Source organism: Rhinopithecus roxellana, chromosome 2 (assembly GCF_007565055.1).
Source record: "Rhinopithecus roxellana isolate Shanxi Qingling chromosome 2, ASM756505v1, whole genome shotgun sequence".
Classification (NCBI taxonomy): Eukaryota; Metazoa; Chordata; class Mammalia; order Primates; family Cercopithecidae; genus Rhinopithecus; species Rhinopithecus roxellana.
The window spans coordinates 133,961,582-133,983,099 of NC_044550.1; the positions used below are offsets into that span (position 1 = coordinate 133,961,582).

General features: G+C 52.4%; 1 protein-coding gene across 3 annotated transcripts in view; it reads left to right on the forward strand.

The window, feature by feature from the left end:
* EVC (EvC ciliary complex subunit 1) overlaps positions 1–21,518 on the forward strand; it is a 92,728-nt gene that overhangs the window by 32,481 nt on the left and 38,729 nt on the right. For all 3 annotated transcript variants that reach the window (XM_030920472.1, XM_030920482.1, XM_030920484.1), the window contains exons 8-11: positions 275–433; positions 5,010–5,226; positions 5,994–6,142; positions 8,585–8,683. In XM_030920472.1, the coding sequence (XP_030776332.1) occupies positions 275–433; positions 5,010–5,226; positions 5,994–6,142; positions 8,585–8,683 (624 nt within the window). The remainder of the gene's footprint in view (positions 1–274; positions 434–5,009; positions 5,227–5,993; positions 6,143–8,584; positions 8,684–21,518) is intronic.

Here is a 21,518-nt window from a genome sequence, read left to right on the forward strand (position 1 = left end):
CTGTAGGCTGGACAAGCTACTGCTTTCTTTCCTTAGCAGCAGTGCTCTTGTGTCTGCTGAAATGCCGTCGCAAAACTGACTGGCACTTACAATGGAACCAGAAGGAACTTTACTGTAGAATGTGATTGTTGCCAAGATAAACTCACTGAAATTGTAGAATCGTTTAGAATCCTTATTTGTGATAAGGAGTGAATTGTAATTCCCAAGCATGCACCATTTGGCTTTCTTAAGTAAGTTTTTCCCTCACTTCATGTTGCTTGTGCTCTTTTCACAGATGGAAGCTTTCTGGAAACAGATGGCAAACATCCAGCACTTTCTTGTGGACCAGTTTAAGTGTTCCAGCTCCAAAGCCCGACAGCTCATGATGACTCTGACGGAAAGAATGATTGCCGCCGAAGGGCTATTGTGCGATTCTCAGGAGCTGCAGGCTCTGGTAATGCTGGAGGGGGCGGGAGGAAACATAAAGATATTCAGACTAGAGATTTGGAATCTCGAGGCTTGACATCATTAAATCTAACAGATTCATGTTGTAGCTGGTTATGTAGAGCCTCAGGGGAAAAAAACACAGTAAATTCACTCATCTATCCATGTATTCATCCATTTATTTATTATCCATCCATCCACCCAGCCATCCACCCATTGACCCTTCCATCCATCCATCCATCCATCCATCCATCCACCCACCCATCCATCCACTCATCTACCCATCCACCCGTCTACCCATCCATCCATCTGCCCTCCCACCCATTTATCCACCCATCCATCTGCCTTCCCAACCGTTTATTCATCCATCCATCCATCCATCCACCCACCCACCCACCCATCCATCCATCTGCCCTCCTACCCATTTATCCACCCACCCACCCATCTACCCATCCACCCATCCATCCACCTACTCATCCATCCATCCATCCATCCATCCATCCATCCATCCATCCATCCATCCATCCATCCATCCAATGAGTGAAGACTCTGGCCAGCTCAGTATTACTACAGCATAGAACCCTGGTCCTAAACTTGAAATTACACATTGAAATTATCTGGGGAGCTTTAAAAAGTACTGATTCTTGGGCCCCAGATGGGTCTCCATTCCAGAGTTTCTGACTTAATCAGACTGGGGTGGAACCTGGCTGGGCACTGGGGTTTTTAGAGCTCCCCAGTGATGACAGTGGGCACTGGGGTTGACGCCCGCTGGTGTAGACACAGCATTGATTTACTTTCCTGACTGCCCTGTTTTGCCTGCAGAGTTCTTTAACAATGCCTTTTCCTGGCCTTCACTCTGAGGTTCTGATGTGATTGGTCTGGAGTAGAGGCCCTGACATTGTGGGTTTTAAAACTCTGTGAACTATTCTGATGGGAGGCCAGGGATACAAACCCCTGATGCATGAGTGTCCAACCTTTTGGCTTCCCTGGCCGCATTGCAAGAAGAATAATTGTCTTAGGCCACATATAAAATACACTAACACTAACAATAGCTGATGAGCAAAAAAACCCCCAAAACAAAAAAGGTCCCTGCTTATTTTTATGAAGCCTGTCAACCACAGGTAAGCAAAAAAGTCCTCACATTCAAAGGGTTGGACACTTATAGGAGAGAAATCTGCAAATCCAGCTTTGACTCTGAGCTCTGTTGTTAGGAGCTGTGTGATCTTGAACACATTACTTAGCCTCTCTCAGCATCTGTTCCTCTATTTATAACATAATAGTGCTAAGAGTTGCCACAGGCAGGGCCTGGGTAGATGCTGAGTGACTCCTAACACCCCGGTCACCACTGGGTTCCTCCTGGTACACATTGGGCTCATCCTGTGTGCGCCAGTCAGTGTGTACGAGGCCCAGGGAACAAGCCCTCTGATGCTGCTCTGTGCCCATTTCCCTGTCCTGTGCAGCAGCCCACGTGGCCACTCGGCTCAGAACCCTCCAGTGGCCTCCCCGCCCTCAGCACAGACTCAGCTCCTCAGACCCATGGGAAAGCTGAGCCTTGGCAGATTCTCGCCACCCCTTGCACACCACAGGCCTGTCCCCATCCGTTCTGCTCCTCCAGGTGTAATCCACAGACCACAGCATCGGCAGCACCGGGAGCTGGTTAGAATGCAGAATTCTGCCCTCCACCCCTCCCGCACAGGTCTACACTTTAACAAGACCCCCACGTCCACACAGTTGTTTGAGAACTTCATATGCTTTTTCTCAGCATATGCACACATGGCCTTTTTCTTTCAACACTACCGAAAGCTAGGCTTGGAAGATATTTGATTCACAGCATACTGATAAGGAGCCCACTCAGTGACCCACCTAAGATCCCTGTCCCGTCTAATGACATCGCTGAGCCTGGGCCTGAAGCTGCCTGGTTTGCTGCCCAAGCCCCTTTGAATTGGATTTCAGTTTGATAAGGCTGCTGACTCATATTAATGCTCTGCAAAGGTGAAAGACTTTTCTTCCTTTATTTTTTTCTTTTGCTATCAGCAGGATATTGATGCAGAAAAAAGAAAATACATCCTTTGCTGACTCTGGCCAGAGTATCAGCCAATAACTTCCAAATAGGAAGACGAAAAGGGACCATCCAGTTTAACAGCATGACTGTCCTTCAGCCAGTGTTTAATGAGCACCTACTGTGTGCCACATGCTGTTAACAGAAACCATATTGCAGAGGTTAGGAACGCAGGCTCAGGGAAGAAACTGGAGCTCCTGCTGCAGTCTTGCCACTCGTTAGCTATGTGATCTTTGGCAGATAATTTAACCTCTCTGTGACTTGGTTTCATCATCTGTGCAACGGGGGCTGTAATAGCACCTGCTCTCTCACAGGGTGGTTGGGAGTGTTAAAGACTCATCTGTATATAAACTTTTTAGAGCAGAGCCCAGCACATAGGAAGTATTCAGTACTTGTTAAGTCATTAGAGCCCCACAGGCCACATGTCAGCAGAAGAAACAGACAACAACAAATTATTGTAATGATGCATGGACAGGGCTACACGGTCTGTGTTTGTATGGAAGAGGGATGGATTCACTGTGTCTGCATACCGGGTACCAAAGGGGAAAAATATGGCTTCTGTATCTCAGAACACAGAAGAGTTGGAATTCGCACAGTGGCATCCCATCTTTCTGGCCTGGGCATTTGGAGCTGGAATGTGCATCTCTGAATATTAAAACTGGAAGAGCCCTTCAAAAGGACCCTGGCAGTGATAGATTCAGTTTCTTGAGACACGCAAGAAATAAACAGCTGCCAAGACAAATGTGGGGACTGGCTATAGATAATGATGAAAACAGCTGACACTCGGAGGCTCACAGTGCCCCGGCCCTTGTTCTCAATGCTTGACATATTTTGACTTACTTAATCCTCACATCAAATCTATGTGGCAGGGGTCAGGTGAGGAGCTTGCGCCCAGGTCCTAGGAGCCAAGTCTGAGCCCGGCACTGTCGAGGACTCAGCCATACTCAAAGCAGGTCGGGGCCCCCATCCCCCATCCCCCATCCCACATCCCTTTTCTCATGCCCCTCTCTCCACTCCCATCCTACCTCCAATATAAGCCCATCGATTGCACCACCACTGCCTACCCTAGTCAGCCTGTGTTGGGTTCTCAACATCCTCCTGTGTTCTTTAGAGGTGGCCAGAGCCGCCCTTCCTGTGGTCCCCCCGGCACCTCCGCTTGTCCTCTTGCGCCCTCTAGTGGTCACAGGCTGCTGGAATGAGCCTCGCCGTCCGTGTCCTTCACTGGGGGATATTCTTGCCCTGGTCTTGTGGGAACTGAGGCCAGTGCAGCTCAGTGCACAGTGTGGCCATGGCTGGTCAAGGGGACATGGGCAACTCAGGCCTGGCCCCTGTCTTCAAGGGCTCTCAGTCCAGGCTGGGACTGCCCCTCACAATCACCTCCTTGAAGACGAGAACCCTGGGGCAGTGGAGAACAGAGCAGGGGACCAGTGAGGGTGGGGACAAGCAGGGAAGGACCACAGAACCCGTGAGGATGAGAAGAACCTGGCCGGGCAGAAGAGTGAGAAGAGGCAGCGAGGGTGTTCCAGGAGGAGGGCTCCGCATGTGCAGAGGCTGGGTGGCCGGAAGCAGGCAGGTGTGCGGGACAAAGCCCCACAGAGCTTCCTGCACCACGCCCGGGGCGCTGGACTTGATCTCAGGGCAGCAACAGGAGGGTTTGGGGCCATGGCTGACAGAACCATCAGCATCTCTGAAAGGCCCCCTGGTCTGTGAGGCGGGGTCAGAGCATGGGGCAGAGATGGGAGGCTGGGGAGCAGGACTGGCCCATGGCCTCGGCCCAGCACACGTGTGCCCAGGCCTGAGCTAGGCGTGGTTGGGTGTAGGGGGTGCAGAGTCTGCGCCGAGGGAGATGCCGAGGCCCCCCGCCTGCCCCTGCTTTCCCCCTTACTCTCATTCCACGAGCAGCCGCCCTCGGGTGTGCAGGGCCTTGGCTGCCTGGGTGGACATTTCCCCCTGTCTTTTCTAAGGGTCTGTGGAATGATGAGGTGGGGCTGGGGAGGGCCTTCTGCAGAATCTGAGTGTGGGGAGTCCTGTTGGAAGCCAATCATTGCCCTGAAAATCTCAACCGTCCCCAGCAGTCAGGCTCTCTGGGGCTGGAAAGAAAGCCAGGAACTGCTGGCATTTCGCATTTCCGCCCCAGCCCTGTGGGGGCCACAGGGCCAGATTGGCCAGGGGAGGTGACTCTAAGCAAGGTGGCTTTTCCTCCTTGACTGTTTGCAAACCTGGATTCCCTCCTGGGAGAGTGACCCTCTGGGGAGCGCTACTGGCAACTAAGTGCCTATGTGCTAACCAGCGTCGCCCTCCCCGCACCCCTAGGAGAGGCACTTAATCCTCACCTCCGGGGCAGACCCAGATCTCACTCATTAAGGAGAAGGGGAGTTCATTCCTCTGAGCTCTGCTCTACCGGAAGCCGAACGCCAGGCAGTGCCATTAGTTAATGACCCTGGCGGCCTCCTCCCAGCCATTAGTTCACGTGCCCTGGTGGTTCCCAGAACACCCCAGCTATGCTCCTGTATGTTTCTTTCTGCAGGATGCCCTGGAGAGGACGATGGGGCGGGCACACATGGCAAAAGTGATTGAGTTTCTGAAGCTGCAAGTCCAGGAGGAGACGAGGTGCCGGCTGGCTGCCATCTCCCGTGGCCTGGAGCTGCTGGCCGGTGAGGGGAAGCTGTCCGGGCGGCAGAAGGAGGAGCTGCTCACGCAGCAGCACAAGGCCTTCTGGCAGGAGGCAGAGCACTTCAGCCGGGGTGAGCCATGGGCATGGGTGCCGTGGTCCACGACGCTGGCCTTCTGGGTCCCTGGGGCTGAGCGGTGTGAGGGCTGGCAACCTGGGGCAGTGTGCCCATGACACTGGGCACAGGTGGCCTTTCTGCTTCTGCCCTAGGGACTGGGTCACTGGGCTGCTCTCTGGGGCTCTCTTCCCTTCTCTGTACAGCAGAGTCCATGAGGGCCACTACCCAGGGCAGGGGTCACCTGCTGCACTCACTAACCAGGGATTCAGTCTGATTGAGCCCTCATGTCCTGCAGCAAAGCCACCAGGAACTGCAGAGGGACAGAGGAGGGTGAGGGTCTCACACTAGAAATTTACACAAAGTGGCCTATGTCACCCAGCGGCCCCTCCTGGTCCTGCCGGAGTCATGTGGTCCTGCTCAGCGGCAGGGTGGGCAAGGGTGGGCCATCGTCCAGCGTGTGGGGCAGGAAGGGGAGTCCAGGGTGGCTGAGCCGTGCGGGGTGGCTGAGCCATGTGTGTGTCCCCCGCATGCTCCTGTCCAAGGCTGAGCCTGGGGTGCGGGTGGGGCAAGGCTCAAGACGTAGAGGCATCTGGGCTTAGCTGAGGTCACGCTACCAGTAGGACCCACAGAAGGAAACTCAGGTCTGTCACCAGCAGGGCGGGCACTCTCTCTGCGGCCACCACAAGCTTCCTCAACCTCCGGACAGGAGAACACATGAGGGTCCCCGCTGAAAGTCTGGCTCAGAGAGTCACCTCCTGTGCTGTGGCTTTTTTCAATCCCAGAGTTTGTCCAGCGAGGCAAAGACCTGGTCAAGGCATCTCTGGCTCACCAGGTGGAGGGGACGGCAAAACTCACGCTGGCCCAAGAGGAGGAACGGAGAAGCTTCCTGGCTGAGGCCCAGCCGACTGCTGACCCGGAAACGTTTCTCAAGGTGACCCACATCCCCGGCCTCTGCACATGTGGGTGAGGTGGTGGTAGCTCTGTTCCCATGACTGAGCACGGGGATCCGGAGGTATTCATCAGACATGAGGTTATCTCCCTACTTCCCATGCGTCGGCCGAGTGACCGAATCTCGGTCCCTTAGTCCCTACATCCCTAGTGTCCTAGTAGACTGTAAGCGGGTGATAAGAGCTGTGCTGCCCTCACTGGGCTGCTGAGAAGAGGAGGGGGTAGGATCCGTAGAGAGCTTGGCAGAGTGCAAACGCATAGCAGGGGCGCACAGATGGTGGCAATGACGTGAAGGAAGCAATGTGTGGCCCAGAGGGGACAAGTGTGTCACGGAGAGTAAGGCAGGTTCGCACACCCAGGGACAGGGCCCTTGTGGGTCGGCTGCAAGTCCAGGAGAAGGAAGGGAGCCCCCAGTCTTGCTTGGGTTGAGTGGGCAGGGCCAGGAAGTGGTCAAGGTCGGAGGTACCCTTGGTCTTGCCTGAGAAGGGGACAAGAAGACCTGAAGGAGGACAGAAAGCAAGACGTCACCCTCCAAGGAAAAGGGGTCAGCTGGCACCAGTGCAGGCTCCAAGGACCTGGGCTTGCCAGTTCTCAGAGAGACCACCGAGCTCTGGTTTCGCTCTGCTTGCTTTCCCTGGTAATGGGCAGTGGGGCTGGGGCAGGGCCAGCTTGTCCGTGACCATTGTGCAGGCTGGTTAAGCACTGAGCACTGAGGCCAGCCACACCTGGGTTTGGGTACTGACTCTGCCACTAAATAGCTGGGTGACCTTGGGCATGTTGCTTACCCTCTGGCCCTCAGCTTCCACATCTGTGAAATGGGCATAATGGCACCTGTATCACAGCATTGTTAGGATTCAGTGAGTCCAAGGAAGGGGCAGCCCCAGCCTCACTGTTTGCCTGGGTTCGCTTGCCCTGCATCAGCACTTGGTACAGCGCATCTCAGTTCTGCCAAGGGGTGGGCGGCACCCTGTCTGGGTCCAGGCTCAGCCCATAATAGAGGCCCAGGGGCCCTCCCCGGGGGCCAACCTGGTGGTGGTGGCACCACTGCCATGAGAAGCCAATGGAGGGGTCCCCTGAGAACAGAGGAGAGGCCTCTAGGTCCCTGTCTAGCTGCCTCCCTTACCCAGGGAGCCTCTTCCAGGGCCACACTGGGAGCTTCTGGGTTTGCCACATAGGGGTAGGCTGGGTTTTTCTGTCTTTGAGAAGACCCGTTTGAAATAAGAGGAAGATAAGGCTATTCAGCTCCTCATTACTTGGAGATTTCTGGGCCCCTGTCCTTGATGTCACAAAGCCCATTGCGAGTCCAGAGTGTGGAGACAGTGCCTGGGTGACTTCCGTGTCCCAGGGTCTCGGTACAGTCCTCGGAACGCCTTGGCGCTGGCGTTCAGGATACGTGGGTCGCAGGGAGGGAAGGGTGAATGAGCACACGAGTGCGTGAGTGAACCAGGACGTGGACAAATGGGCAAACGAGTGAATGAAGGAAGGAGGATGGAATGGGTGGGAGAATGAATGAACGACACCAGGCTCCCAGCACACACTCAGCACCCACTTTTTTCCAGTCCCGTCCTTCTCTCTCATCTCACCTCCTGCCTGTAGCATCCCCAAAGGTCCTATGGGGTCTTCCCTCTTGGTCTCTGCTGCTGCTCTGAGCATGGCTCCCCGTCTTCCCCCCAGGGAGCCATTCCTTGTCCTTAGAGACTCCATTGAAACACATGCCCCACAGGGAATTTTCTCCTGCAGCCTTTCTCTAAGAAGAGTCTGTTCCTTTGTCCTTCTGCCCTGCCTCGCCCCTCTGCTGGTGCCGGGGCCTCTGATGCTCTGCCTAGGGCTGGCCGGGTCTCTCTATGCTGGTGCCGGGGCCTCTGATGCTCTGCCTAGGGCTGGCCAGGTCTCCCTATGCTGGTGCCAGGGCCTCTGATGCTCTGTCTAGGGCTGGCCGGGTCTCCCTCTGCTGATGCCTGGGGTAGCCCAGTCTCCTGCTATTCTGCTGGAGTCCTCAGGAAAGGGCCTCTGCCACATGGTCAGAGTGGGGCCTGGCTGGTTGCTGACTGCACTGACCTCCAATTGCCAGTCTGCGTCACCCTTGCTGGGCTCCCATCAGTGGGTCTCCTGTGGCCTGGGTGGTCAGAAAGTGACGTTTGGGTGGCTGTGGCCAGGGCAGAGGGGTGACAGAAGTGGCCCAATGGCCCTTGCTCATCCTGGGTTTAACAAAAGCGTGGTGGTTTGTGGTGTTTCCTGGAAACCAGATTTGCTGGCCCTGGCATCAGCTGTGAAAGCCATGTGACAGCCATGCCTCCGTTTCCTTGTGTGTAATACAGGGGCCAACATCCTTCTTTCTGACCTGAGACACAGGAGACAGTTGGAGAACCTTCTGGGAAAAAACCCTGCATGTTTCTACCAGACTCAGCTCTTGTTTTCCTCACAGGCTTTTCACGAGGTCCTGGAGAGACAGAGGCTGATGCGGTGTGACCTGGAGGAAGAGGAGAATGTCAGAGCCACCGAGGCTGTGGTTGCACTCTGCCAGGTACATGGCCTCTGTGGGGACCAGCACAGAAGACCCAGGGTCTGTGTGTGTGCGAGAACCTCACATCCTCCTAGCCGGGTACCCCAGAGGTGGTTCAGGTCCAACCCCGGCACTCGTTGGCTGGTGATCCAGGCAGGCCGCCTCCCCTCCATGCGATTCTCCTTGTCCACATCAGAAACCGAGGTGGTTGGCCTCGGTCCTCTCTGAGGCACCGTCCATTTCTGGGGTGCTGAGGATTCTTATCTCCAAACATCCCTGTTAGCAAAGCTCTTTGGAAATCAGTTCTCCTCAGGTGAGAAATAGGCCCAGGATTTCTGGGTGTCATCATGTAAAGTGGTGATGAAGAAGGGGTGCCGAGCTGAAATGGGGATGTCGGAGATCACGTGCCATACCACCTCTTGCCCCTGTGCAACCATGTGCAGGTCTGGGGTGGGGAGGTGAAGCCAGCCGTGCTTGCCCTGCAGGGAGGCTTTGAGAGAGCAGGAGAGGGCACCTGAGCCCTCCTTAGGGGCAGGAGTCACAGGATGCCATGCTGAGCCAGAAAGAGCCCCCGCCTCAGGCAGCATCCTCAGCTGTCAGAAAGGCAGGAGTGTGGACACCTGGCTATGAAGGAATCAACAAGTGGGTGCTGGGCAGCACCGGGAGCAGGAGAGGGCCTGGGTCTGTGTCCTGGCTCCCCACTTCCTCACTGCGTAACCACAGGAGTATCACCTGGTCTCTAGCTCTCAGTTTCCCCATCTGTGAAATGGGGACGGTCATAGTTCTTCTTCACGGTGTGCCGGGAGTACTGTGTATGGGGCCCCGAGACAGCAGCTGGCACTCGGGACACGCCAGGGTATGTCATCTCCAGTGACAGCTTCCCTGCTTCTGAGTACAGAGGAGAGGCAAGGGGCTCCTGGGTGAAGGGGAGGTCAAGAACAGCAGGCTGCAAGAGGCAATGCTGAGCCCAGCATTGGATGAGACCAGGCCCAAGTGGACAGGGAGTCAGCAGGCATCCCCAGCAGGGAGAAGCTCATGCAGTGGTGGCAAGTGCAACTCCTCACCTGGATGGGAGCTGCACTGGGTCAGTCGTGTCTCTGTTAACCTGCTAGGCTGCCATGATGAATACCACTGACTGGTAGATTAAACAACAGAAATGTGTTCTCTCAAGGTTCTGGAGGCTGAAGCCCGAGATCGCAGTGCCAGCAGGGTTGACTTCTGGTGAGGCCTCTCTTCCAGGCTTGCAGACAGCTGCCTTCCCGTTGCCTCCTCACACGGTCATTTCTTTTATTTTTATTTTTTTTGATATGGAGTCTCGCTCTGCCACCCAGGCTGAAGTGCATCTCAGCTCACTGCAAGCTCCACCTCCCGGGTTCACGCTATTCTACTACCTCAGCCTCCCGAGTAGCTGGGACTACAGGCACCCGCCACCGCGCCCGGCTAATTTTTTGTATTTTTAGTAGAGACGGGGTTTCACCTTGTTAGCCAGGATGGTCTCAATCTCCTGACCTTGTGATCCACCTGCCTCGGCCTCCCAAAGTGCTGGGATTACAGGCGTGAGCCATCGCGCCCAGCCACACAGTCATTTCTCTGTGCTTGGAAGAGTTAGCAGGGGAGAGAATGAAAGAGAGGGCTCTGGTCTCTCCCTTTTCTATAAGGACACCAGTTCTATAGGATTAGGGCCCCACCCTGATTACCTCATCTAACCTTAATTATCTCCTTAAAGGCCCTCTCTCCAAATACAGTCACATGGGATATTGGAGGCTAGGGCTTCAACATAAGAATTTGATTACTTAATTACCTCCAGATACAGTCACATGGGATACTGGAGGTTAGGGCTGCAACCTAAGAATTTGGGAGGGGACACAATTTAGTCCAAACAGTGTCCTTCAAAACATCATGTCCATCTGGAACCTCAGAATGTGGCCACACTTGGAAATAAGGGCTTTGCGGATGTAATTGGTTAGATCGTGCAATTGGTGCAATTGGTTAGGTCCTACTGGATTCAGGTGGGTCTTAATTCTGATGGCTGGTGTCCTTATAAGAAGGCCATGAGAAGACGTAGAGACACAGGGAAGGAGGCCGTGTGAAGACGGAGGGAGGGCCTGGAGTGATGCGGCCGCAAACCAAGGAACACATGCAGCCCCCAAAAACCAGAAGAGCCCAGGAAGGGCCCCTCCCAGAGCCTTTGGAGGGGGCGAGGCTCTGCCAACACCTTGGTTTCATACCAATGCCTTCCAGAACCGTGAGAGAATAAACTTCGTTGTCTTAATGCACCCAGTTTGTGGTGCTTTGTCATGGCGGCCACAGGAAACTAAACGGAAACCGATCTTTGTTCAGGGCTAGCTCCTATCTTAAGTGCCTCTTGAGTATTTGATTATTCTCATGAGATTCACGAGGAAGACACTGCATTTTCCTTCCTTCCCAGTGGAGGAGTGAAGAAGTGTTTTCTCCAGAAATGCGTAGGATGGGGCTCAATTTGTCAAAGCCCTGGGGCCCGCAGGCAGGAAAGGAATAACTTCGTCCCCAGAGGAGTCAAGACTCAAATCCCCGACTGTGCATGAGGAAACCAAGTTCTAATCTTCCTCTGAGTACTAACATGCTGTGTGACCTTGGCTGGTTACATAACCTCTCTGTGCTGGCTCATGTAGCTTGCCCAGGTTTTACACAGCCAGCAAGCCGGGAAGATGAGATTTAAAATAAAGACTTTCTAATGTTAGTGCTGATGTGATCACCCCAGCCATGCTGCTTAGCATGTTGACGGCTGTTGTGAAACCTCAGTTCTTTTTAGCGTAAAAGAATATAAACAAGAGACCACAGCAAAGGGGATGCAGCATAGAGCAATTTATTGCAAAGGAGAAAGAATGTTCTGAAAGTTAGGTGCAGAATAGACAGGACACCCTGGGAGATATTCAGAGCAGATGAGATAGCCTTAACTGTTACCGGGGAAACTCCCTTTCTGGGGAGTCTTACGTGATTATTCATAAGGGGGTGGGAAGAGGCATCACTAGTAAGCATGTTCTGGCGGGGCGGGGGTGGTCCTCCGAGTGCACACGTTCAGTAGCTGTACACGCTTGTTCAAACATCACCTGTCTCATTAGCATCTTAAGTCTCCGCCCAAGGGTGTGTTTTTTACTATTACAATGAGCAGAGGGTCAGTCTGATGACAGATAAAATCAAAGTGCTCGTGCCATCTGCAGGGGACGTTCCCTACTCAGATAACTGTGCTTGAAAGAGCCGGACTATACGGTGCGAATGCCGAGGCTTATTGTGTTGACGGTTTGGTCACCACGTCCCAAGGACCTGGTCACTTCCTTGACTACCTATCCTGCCTCAAGTGTGGGCTGTGGAGCATAACAGTGAAGCCCAGGCTCTGGAGCCAGACATCCTGGGCTCAAATTCCAGCCAGGCCACTTATTGTGCCCTGCCGGGGGTGAGCCCAGGCGGCCCAGAGGCTATGGGGTGGGTACCAGCAGCATTCTCCCCCTCACCCCCCATGGTAGCTTGTTGGCTTCTCACCCATTCTCTCTAAAGCAGCTCTCAAACCTTGCTGTGCGTCACAGTATCGCCACGATTGCGGAAAGTGAGGTACAGGTTAGATTGCTTGCTCACAATTACACAACCAGGCTGACAGCCTGAGTAAAACCCCTATCAATCATGGCCGCAAAGGGTAAGCCAAGCAGTGTATCAATGTAAACCCAGAACATCTGAGGCGGTCTCAGTTAATTTAGAAAGTTTATTTCGCCAAGGTTGAGGATATGCACCCGTGACAGCCTCAGGTGGTCCTGACAACATGCGCCCAAGGGGGTCCGGGCACAGCGTGGTTTTATGCATTTTAGGGAGACATGAGACATCAATCAATATATGTAAGAAATACATTGGTTCGGTCAGGAAAGGTAGGACAACTGGAAGCAAAGACAGGAAGACTCCAAGCGGGGAGGGGGCTTCCGAATCACAGGTAGGGGAGAGATAAACAGTTGCATTCTTTTGAGTTTCTGATTATCCTTTCCAAAGGAGGCAGTCAGATCTGCATTTATCTTAGTGAGCAGAGAGATAACTTTGAACAGATGGGAGGCAGGTTTGCCCTAAGCAGTTTTCAGTTTGAGTGTTCCTTTTTGCTTAGGGATTTTGAGGGCCCAAGGTATTTTCCTTTCACAAAGGAAAGTGCCTGGCCAGCCCCAGCGGGTGCTGGTAAATACATCAGTTTCAATGAAGGGTTGTCAGTGATGCCTAAATGACATCCTTAGGAAGTTACGCATTTGGTTTTTCCCTGTGTGGCCCTAGTTGCTGGGCCTGTGAGAGCTTCAGCGAAGAAAGTGAAGCCAGCCTTTTAATGTAACATCAGGAGAGGGTGACGGGTGTGCTGAGGGGTGATGCCTGCTGGAGTCTCTCACCTAGGAGGAGGTACATGAAATGTACTGCATACGAACATGTTGAGGGACACAGTGGAAATGGGTGTGAAATTCTCCACATCTGCGTGGGTGTTTTTTTTTGAGACATAGTTTAGCCCTGGTTGCGCAGGCTGGAGTGCAATGGTGTGATCTCGGCTCACTGCAACCTCCACCTCCCAGGTTCCAGAGATTCTCCTGCCTCAGCCTCTTGAGTAGCTGGGATTACAGGCATGCGCCACCACGCCCAGCTAATTTTGTATTTTTAGTAGAGACAAGGTTTCACCATGATGGTCAGGCTGGTCTCGAACTCCTGACTTCAGGTGATCCGCCCGCCTTGGCCTCCCAAAGTGCTGGGATTACAGGCGTGAGCCACCACTCCCGGCCTGGCCCAAGGCCTGTGTCAGTTTGTGTCCCAGAATTATTCTGGAGGGATTTCCTTAGATTTATTTACCTTGCCATTTCATCACAAGCCTTTAGGTTCCAGGACGCTTGGTTTATTTTACATTTCCTCAATTGGGAAATCGTTGCCCTTGGTTACTGGAAACTGCTTTACCTAATATTCCATAGGAGCAGGCTAAAATCCTCCATTGCCGATTGGAGAGCTGGCTGCGCCCTCCTGGCTGGGCGTCCTTGGGCCAGAGCCTGGACTGCTCTGAGCTCTGGTTTCCTTCTCTGTGCAGCAGAGACTGGGAGCCCATTTACCTAGGTGGCTGGGGGTGCCGAGGAGAGCAGGTCCAAGGCCCAGACCTGGCACATGGTAGGTGCTCAGTGAACGCCTCCTTGCCTGCCCTACAGGGAGCATGATCTCAGCAGATGTTGAGTCCAGAGGGGATGAGCCCAGATCTGGGGCCAGGGTCCTGGGTGTGAATCTCAACCACCAAAATGAATGACTGAGGCAGGTGTCACAATCAATCGCGGTTTATTGAGCCAGCTTGAGGGTGCACCTGGGAAAACGCAAGTCACAGACTTGGCTGTTTTTTCCAAAGAGGTTCTCAGGAGGTTTAGTATTTATACATTTTCCTTTAAAAAGGGGAGGGTGGGTGGTTGTGGGGGGTGGAGCAGCAATGAAAGGAACAGTTACACACTTGGGAGACTTTAGTTAATACCCAGTAAATCTACATTTTACGTAAGATCAGGTGAACGTTTGAAGAAAAAGAGAACAGAGGAAGCAGGTGTCTCAGGAAGGGGTGAAGGAAGCATCCGTCTCGTCTTTGTTCTGGGCCTGGGAAGATAAGCCAGCCATCAACATGATCAGCATGCAGTCTTTTGAAAGAGCTGGTTTCTGTTTAGTCCTTAGGGAAGAAAGCCTTATGGTGGTTGGCTAGTGAGGGAGGGGTACGATGAGGAGTGTTCAACCTCCCATCCCGTCCTTTACGGCCCCGGGAAGTCAGCTTCCCAGCTTTCTCTGGGGTCCCATTGGCCAAGAAGCCCCAGCTGTTTAGTCAGTTGGCAGCTTAGAGTTTTACTTTTCTTCCTCAGTCCCACGCACCTTGGGAGAGTTTGTTCATTCATTCATTCATTCATTCATTCATTCAACAAGTATTGTTGAGCACAGCTTTGTGCAGCATGTGTCTGCTTGGGGTTGCAGCAGCAGCAGCAGCAGCAGCATTGAGGCCAGTGTAAGGGCAGTGGGGAAGCTGGGGAGCAAGGCAGGGAGAAAGGGGCAGAGGTGAGGGGGTGAGTCCAGACAGCCTCATCTTGGAAGGCTTTTGCAGACCGTCCCAAGATAGTTGCATTTACTTCTGAATGAGACAGGAAATCACCAGCATGTTTTGAGCAGGGAGGTGACTTGCTTTGTGTTTTATAAGGATCACTGTGGTTTCCATGAGCAAGACAGACTGTAGGAGCAGAGGCGGAAGCAGGGAGCCCTGGTAGGAGACTGCTGTGGCCCATAAAAGAGATGGTGCTGACTGACAGGGCAGTGAGAAAGCCTGGAGCTTTGTGTCTGTTTGGACGATCGATATCCCACCTCCTCTCTGTTAAAGTGGAACTAATAGGCCTTCTTCATATGGCTATCAAGAGGTTTAAATAAGCTCACATGGGTGAAGTATATAGAAGAGTGTTGGGCACACAATGACACTCAAAATATATTCTCGGCTGGGCACAGTGGCTCACACCTGTAATCCCAGCACTTTGGGAGGCTGAGGCAGATGGATCACTTGAGGTCAAGAGTTCGAGACCAGCCTGGCCAAGAGGGTGAAACCTCATCTCTACTAAAAATACAAAAATTAGCTGGTTGTGGTGATGGGCGCCTGTAATCCCAGCTACTCGGGAGGCTGAGGCATGAGAATCGCTTGAACCTGGGAGGCGGAGGTTGCGGTGAGCCAAGATCACACCACTGCACTCCAGCCTGTTGACAGGGTGAAACTCCATCTCAAAAAGAAAGAAAGAAAGAAATATTCTCTTTCATCATCATTCACTGGATAGAAAGGTGTCTGTGCACAGAACACGCTCTCAAGGTACCCTGCCTTGCTGGCTGGCTGTGCCCAGGCATTAATTTACCCCTTCTTTGGGCATGGCACTTATCATGATATTGCAGGCACAGTGGCTGTGAGATAAATTTGATGGTCACCTATATTAATCTGTTCTCACACTGCTAATAAAGACATACCCGAGACTGAGTAATTTATAAAGGAAACAGGTTTAATGGACTCACAGTTCCACGTGGCTGGGGAGCCCTCACAATTTGAGCTCCTCAAATGAGGAGCAAAGTCACATCTTACATGGCAGCAGGCAAGAGAGAGCATGTGCAGGGAAACTCCTCTTTAGAAAACCATCTGATCTCATGAAACTTATCCACTAACACAAGAACAGCACAGGAACGACCCACCCCAGTGATTCTGTTACCTCCCACTGGGTCAGTCCCATGACTTGGGGATTATGGGAGCTATAGTTCAAGATGAGATGTAGATGAGGACACAGCTAAACCATATCATAACCTAATGGTTCTCAGGGCTGCAGAGAAAAGTGCATTTTTCTGTATCCCCACTGTCTCTCGGCCTTAAAACAGTCCATTTTCAGTTCAGTGGGGATGGATGCCGTGTGATTGCATGAGCTCTGTGGCTCAGCACTTCACGAACAGGTTGCTGCACCAAACCCAGCATCATCCCAATAACAACGGGGCTCTGGACAGAGTTTGCCATCATCCCATTCCAGGGACCACACAACCCACCTGTCCATTTGGATGTCATGTCTGACTGTCCCCCCACTGCCATTTCTCTTGAAAGGCTCCTGGGAGAAGGTGGTGAAATCACAGCCCTGTCATGTAGGTACTTCTCAGCTTCAGGCTGTCCCAGGAAGTTAGGGCTGAGAAAAAGGAGAGGAAATACTGGACTCCGTTCTTGAAGAACACAGTCATAATAACAGGTGCTTATGAAGTGTCTGAGAGTAGTTCCCAAACCAACTTCACTTCTTCTGATGTCAGATGCAAGTTTGGGGGTCCTGAAGATCCCCCTCAGGCTCTTCAACTCACCAGAAGGACTGCCAGCACTCCCTGACAGCTGCTGTGCTCAGAGCTGGGCTGAGGATAATGGAAGGCTACAGACTAGTCAGCCAAGGGAGAGGCATAGGGTCCAGGAGGGCTCCCTGCACAGAGCTTCTGGGTGTCCTCTCCTGGTGGAGCTGGGGGCAGCACTAACTTTCCCTGGCCACAATATGTGACAAGGCACACAGAGTGTCACCAAGCAGGGAAGCTTGCCCAAGCTTGGTGCCCAGAGTTTTTACTGGAGCTCAGCCACATTGGCATGGCTGACCTGCACCCCGACAGCTGCCCTGAGCCTCCAGCCCTTCAGAGGTCAAGCTGAGACCACATGCCCTAAGGCTTCCCTGCCATAAATCACTGTTAGTGTAGACTGTTAAGGCCCCCAGGTCAGCAAAGACACTCCAATCAGGCCAAACATTCCAGGGGCTGAGAGGTGACCTACTTGGGGCCAAGGACAGAGGCCAGACCCCTCTTTGGTCAAGATTAGGTGCTGCACAGCACTGGAAGTCTAAAGTGTCTATTCAATGTCACTCCGCTGGGGCCTAGGAGTCAGGCCCAGGACTCATAATATTCACGTGGGAAATAGTGATTCGGGGAACACAAAAAGGGAGAAGGAATGTGCCCTCCTTGATGGAAGGGCTGAGGCTTGTTCATTTCTCCATCCCTGGGGTCATGCCCAGGGGATAACCCACTCTAGACAATCAGTCAATATTGATGAATACACACATCAATCAATCAGTTAATGTATCAGTGAATTGGCTGGGTGCGGTGGCTCACACCTGTAATGCCAGCGCTTTGGGAGGCCAAGGTGGGTGGATAACACCTGAGGTCAGGAGTTCAAGACCAGCCTGGCCAACATGGCAAAAGCCCGTCTCTACTAAAAATACAAAAACTAGCCAGGCATGCTGGCGGGTGCCTGTAGTCCCAGCTACTCAAGAGGCTGAGGCAGGAGAATTGCTTGAACTTGGGAGGCAGAGGTTGCAGTGAGATGAGATCGCGCCATTGTACTCCAGCCTGGGCAACAGAGCAAGACTTCATCTCAAAAAAAGAAAGAAAGAAAAAAATATATATGTATCAATGAATCAGCTAAACTATTGTCATTCTGAAGATGTTATATTAGGTATTAGTTATTATAGTTATACTATATGATATATTAGTATAGCCACCGTAACTAACGACCACAAACTCAGTGGCTTAAAGCGACACAAAGTTATGTTACAGTTCTGGAGGTCAGAAGTCTGATGTAGATCTCACTGGGCTAAAATGAAGGTGTCAGCCGTGCTGATTCGTCCTGGAGGCCCCAGGGTAGAAACGGTTTTCTTGACTTTTCCAGTTTCTAGAGGCCACCCATAGTCCTTGGCTCAGGGCCCTTTCTTCCATCATCAGGGCCAGCTATGGCGCCACTCCTGCCTCTGCTTCCTCCATCACGTCTTCTCTGACTGTGACCCTCCTGCCTCCCTCATTCACTTATAAGAACCCTGTGATGACATTGGAGCCAACTGGGTCATCCAGGGTCATCTCTCCGTCTCAGGATCCTTAACTCAATCCCACCTGTGAAGTTTCTTTACCGTGTAAAGTTCCATGCTCAAAAGTTCCAGGGATTGGGAGGTGGACATCTTGAGGGAGACATTCTGTGTATCACAGAGAAAAATGGTACGTTTCCAAAGAGTGAAAGAAATTTGTTTCTTGAAGACCATGAAAACCCTGATTTTCTGGGCAAGTAACATTGGAAGCAGATCTTGAGAGGAAATGATAGAAGCCTGAGCACCACAGACCTCCCCGTTGCTGGGAAGCAGGTGTCCATGGGCGCTGCAGACTCAAGGCAGTTTCCATGGTCCTTATGAGGCTTAAAGGGTTAATACACCATGACCAAGGATGCAGAGACTGAGAAAAAATAGGCTGGGTGATGCGTATCTACCTTTACAGTAACAGGCTAAGGAAATGTGGCTTTTAATTTTGTTTTATTTTATTTTATTATTATTATTATTATTTTGAGACGGAGTCTCTGTTGCCCAGGCTGGAGTGCAGTGACGCAATCTGTGCTCACTCACTGCAAGCTCTGCCTCCCAGGTTCACGCCATTCTCCTGCCTCAGCCTCCTGAGTAGCTGGAACTACAGGCGCCCGCCACCACCCCCGGCTAATTTTTTGTATTTTTAGTAGAGACAGGGTTTCACCGTGTTAGCCAGGATGGTGTCGATCTCCTGACTTCGTGATCTGCCCACCTCGGCCTTCCAAAGTTCTGGGATTACAGGAGTGAGCCACTGTGCCTGGCTGTGGTTTTTGATTATAATTTAGTAAAACTACTGGGGTAAATGTGTTGTGTTTTCTTTGCAGAAGTACAACGCAGAGTGCCCTTGTGTCACATGCTACCCCTCTTTCCTTTTGGTAATTTCCACAACCATCTTACCTCCCTGCAAAGAGGTGCAGAGGGGAGAAGAGTCATTCAAGAAGCAGACAGACCAGGTTATGGGCCCATTTCAGCTGCATACCTGCTGTGTGGCCTAGTCCCTATCACTTAACCTCTCTGATCCAGGAATTCTTGGCTACCTTCCTTTTAAGTTCTTAACCATATGAAAGAGCCAGTGAACACCCCAAAATGACTCCTGTTGCTCTCAAGAAGAAGTCCATCATCCTTAATCTGGCCCAGGATGACTGTGACCACTTAGCTTGATCCATGAGGCCCATCCAGCCTGTCCACAAGATGCCCCCAACCTGACCCACAAGGCCTTCCTGACCTGACCCATGACACTTCCACCCAAGCTGGCCCACAGGATCCACCTGTCCAGCCTGGCCCATGAGGTCCACACAACCTGGCCCACTCATCACTCTTCCTACAGTTCTGTCCCTTGCTCCCTGACTTCCAGCTGACCTCAGCTATCTCTTAGTTCCCCCAAGAATACCCTTGTCCCTCCCACCCCAGTGCCTGAAACTGTCTTCCTCCCTTCCCTGGGCTTTGCCTGGCCAGCTCATTCTTGCTCTTTGAGTCTCAGCTGAAATGTTACTTCTTTAGGGGAGCCCTTCTCTGACCTCTCCTTAGACCTGTCTAATAGGACTTCCATCCTTCTGGTCATCACATGTGTCACAGCCTGTGGGGAGCATATGTGCAATATCTGACCCCCGTTGGGCTGTGAACTCCCTCGGGTCTGGGTCCACACCTGCCTCGGTCACCGCAGTGTCCCTGGCACAGGGCCTTGCCTGCAGTAGGTGCCAGGAGACATTTGCAAAATGAACGTATGCATGCTGTGAGGATGACAGACATATTTATCCCAGAGCTTTCACTTTTAGGACCCCCTCCATCTCCTGCTGTCCAGGTAACTATGATCACAGTCATGCTGTGTAACAAGACACCTGGAAACTCAAGGGCTGAAAACAACAGTGATTTGCACTCATTGTCTGCAGCTCCGGAATTTGGCTGATCTACGCCGGGCTTGATTAACTTGACTCAGTCTTGCTCCAAGTCTCTCCCATCTTCCCCCTAAGACCTGTGGACTAGCCTGGGCATGTTCTTCTCATAGCAATAGCTGAGGTCTAGCCTCCAAAGCAGCACACTTCCACCTCATTCTCTCGGCCAAAGCAAGTCACATGCCTGAACTAAGTGTAGCAGTCAGGGAAGTGCTCCCCACTCACTTTGAGAAGTCCCTGCAAAGTTATGTGGCAAGGGGCGTGGGTGCCGGGAGAGAGTGGTAGGCGGTGCACCGAGCTGCCCAGGTGTTTCGTGGGATCCCCCATAGTCCCTGCAAGTTTATAGTGCAGGTATCCTCCCCTCCTTTTTTAAGGGAGTTGGCCCATGGTCACGCTGCTGGTGGATGGCCCAGTCCTGCAGATGCCGGAGCTCCTACCCCTTGTTCAACCCACTGCCCATTTTTAAGAGATCCAAGCTCACCTGTGCTCTCCAGGACCCACTTGTCAGGGGAACCTGAGCACACTTGAAGTCATTAAATGTGCATCTTCAAAACAATCAGGCTGGGGTCCCTCGGGAACATTCTTGGTTCCTATGATGAGGAACAAAAGACTCCCAGGGGCTGGGCCGTGTCCAGGGAATCCTGGAAAGATCCATTCCGTGGACTCTGAACCTTCATCAGTGCATCTTCAGCCCTGGCCACATCCTTGCCTTGCTTGAACCCCACCATGGTCCAGTCTGCCAGGTCTCCACTTGGCAGTGTGGCATTTGGGTCCCTCGTGTGGTGTTGGCCCCTCACTAGTCCTGTGCCTCCCCAACACCCTATACTTAAGTCCCATTGGGCCATCTGCCCATTTCTGGCCTTGTACTTCCCCTCCCTTCCCTCCCTCCCATCTTTCCCCTCCTCCTGCTTGCCTTGCAAACAACTGAAACAAAAACTACCTCTGCTCAGAGGGAATTATTCTCACCTATTTTCCCCCAAATGCTTTGTTCCTAGAATGACAATAGCAGTGGGTAACACTTCTTGAGAACCACACACTAACTTCTCCAACTTGAATGATACTAGCTAGCATCTATTAAGTGCTTGCTGTGTGTTCTGAGCCAGCCAATCCCCATAAATCCTTTCTCATCCTCATAATCAGCCCTCACAGCGGGTATTTTCAGCCCCCTTTGACAGATAAGAAGACTGAGCCTTGAGTAGGTTACAGAAGCTTTGAAAAGCTCTGGAGTATGGGTACCTTCCTTGCCCCAAGTCCCTGCTCTGTGAGAAACCTGGGGCGGGCAGCTAGTGGTCTGGATGAGGCTGCAGAGGGGACACCTGAGTGAAGGAGCAAGTTCAGAGTGAGCCGTTTGTCTTTGCCTGGACTGTGTGTGCTTCTGTTTGAGGGGAAGGGGGCATCCTCCTAAGCTTAGGGGGTGAGACTCAGGGCCAGCTTCCATCCCCCACTGGAGTTCCCCTCTGTCCTGACCCCTTTACACATACTGGGAAAGCAATAATGCAAATTAATTCTGGTTCTATTTCAAGCACAGAATAAATCAGTATCTCCCAAGTGACACGTGCCAGCTTTAGTGGGAAGTGATGT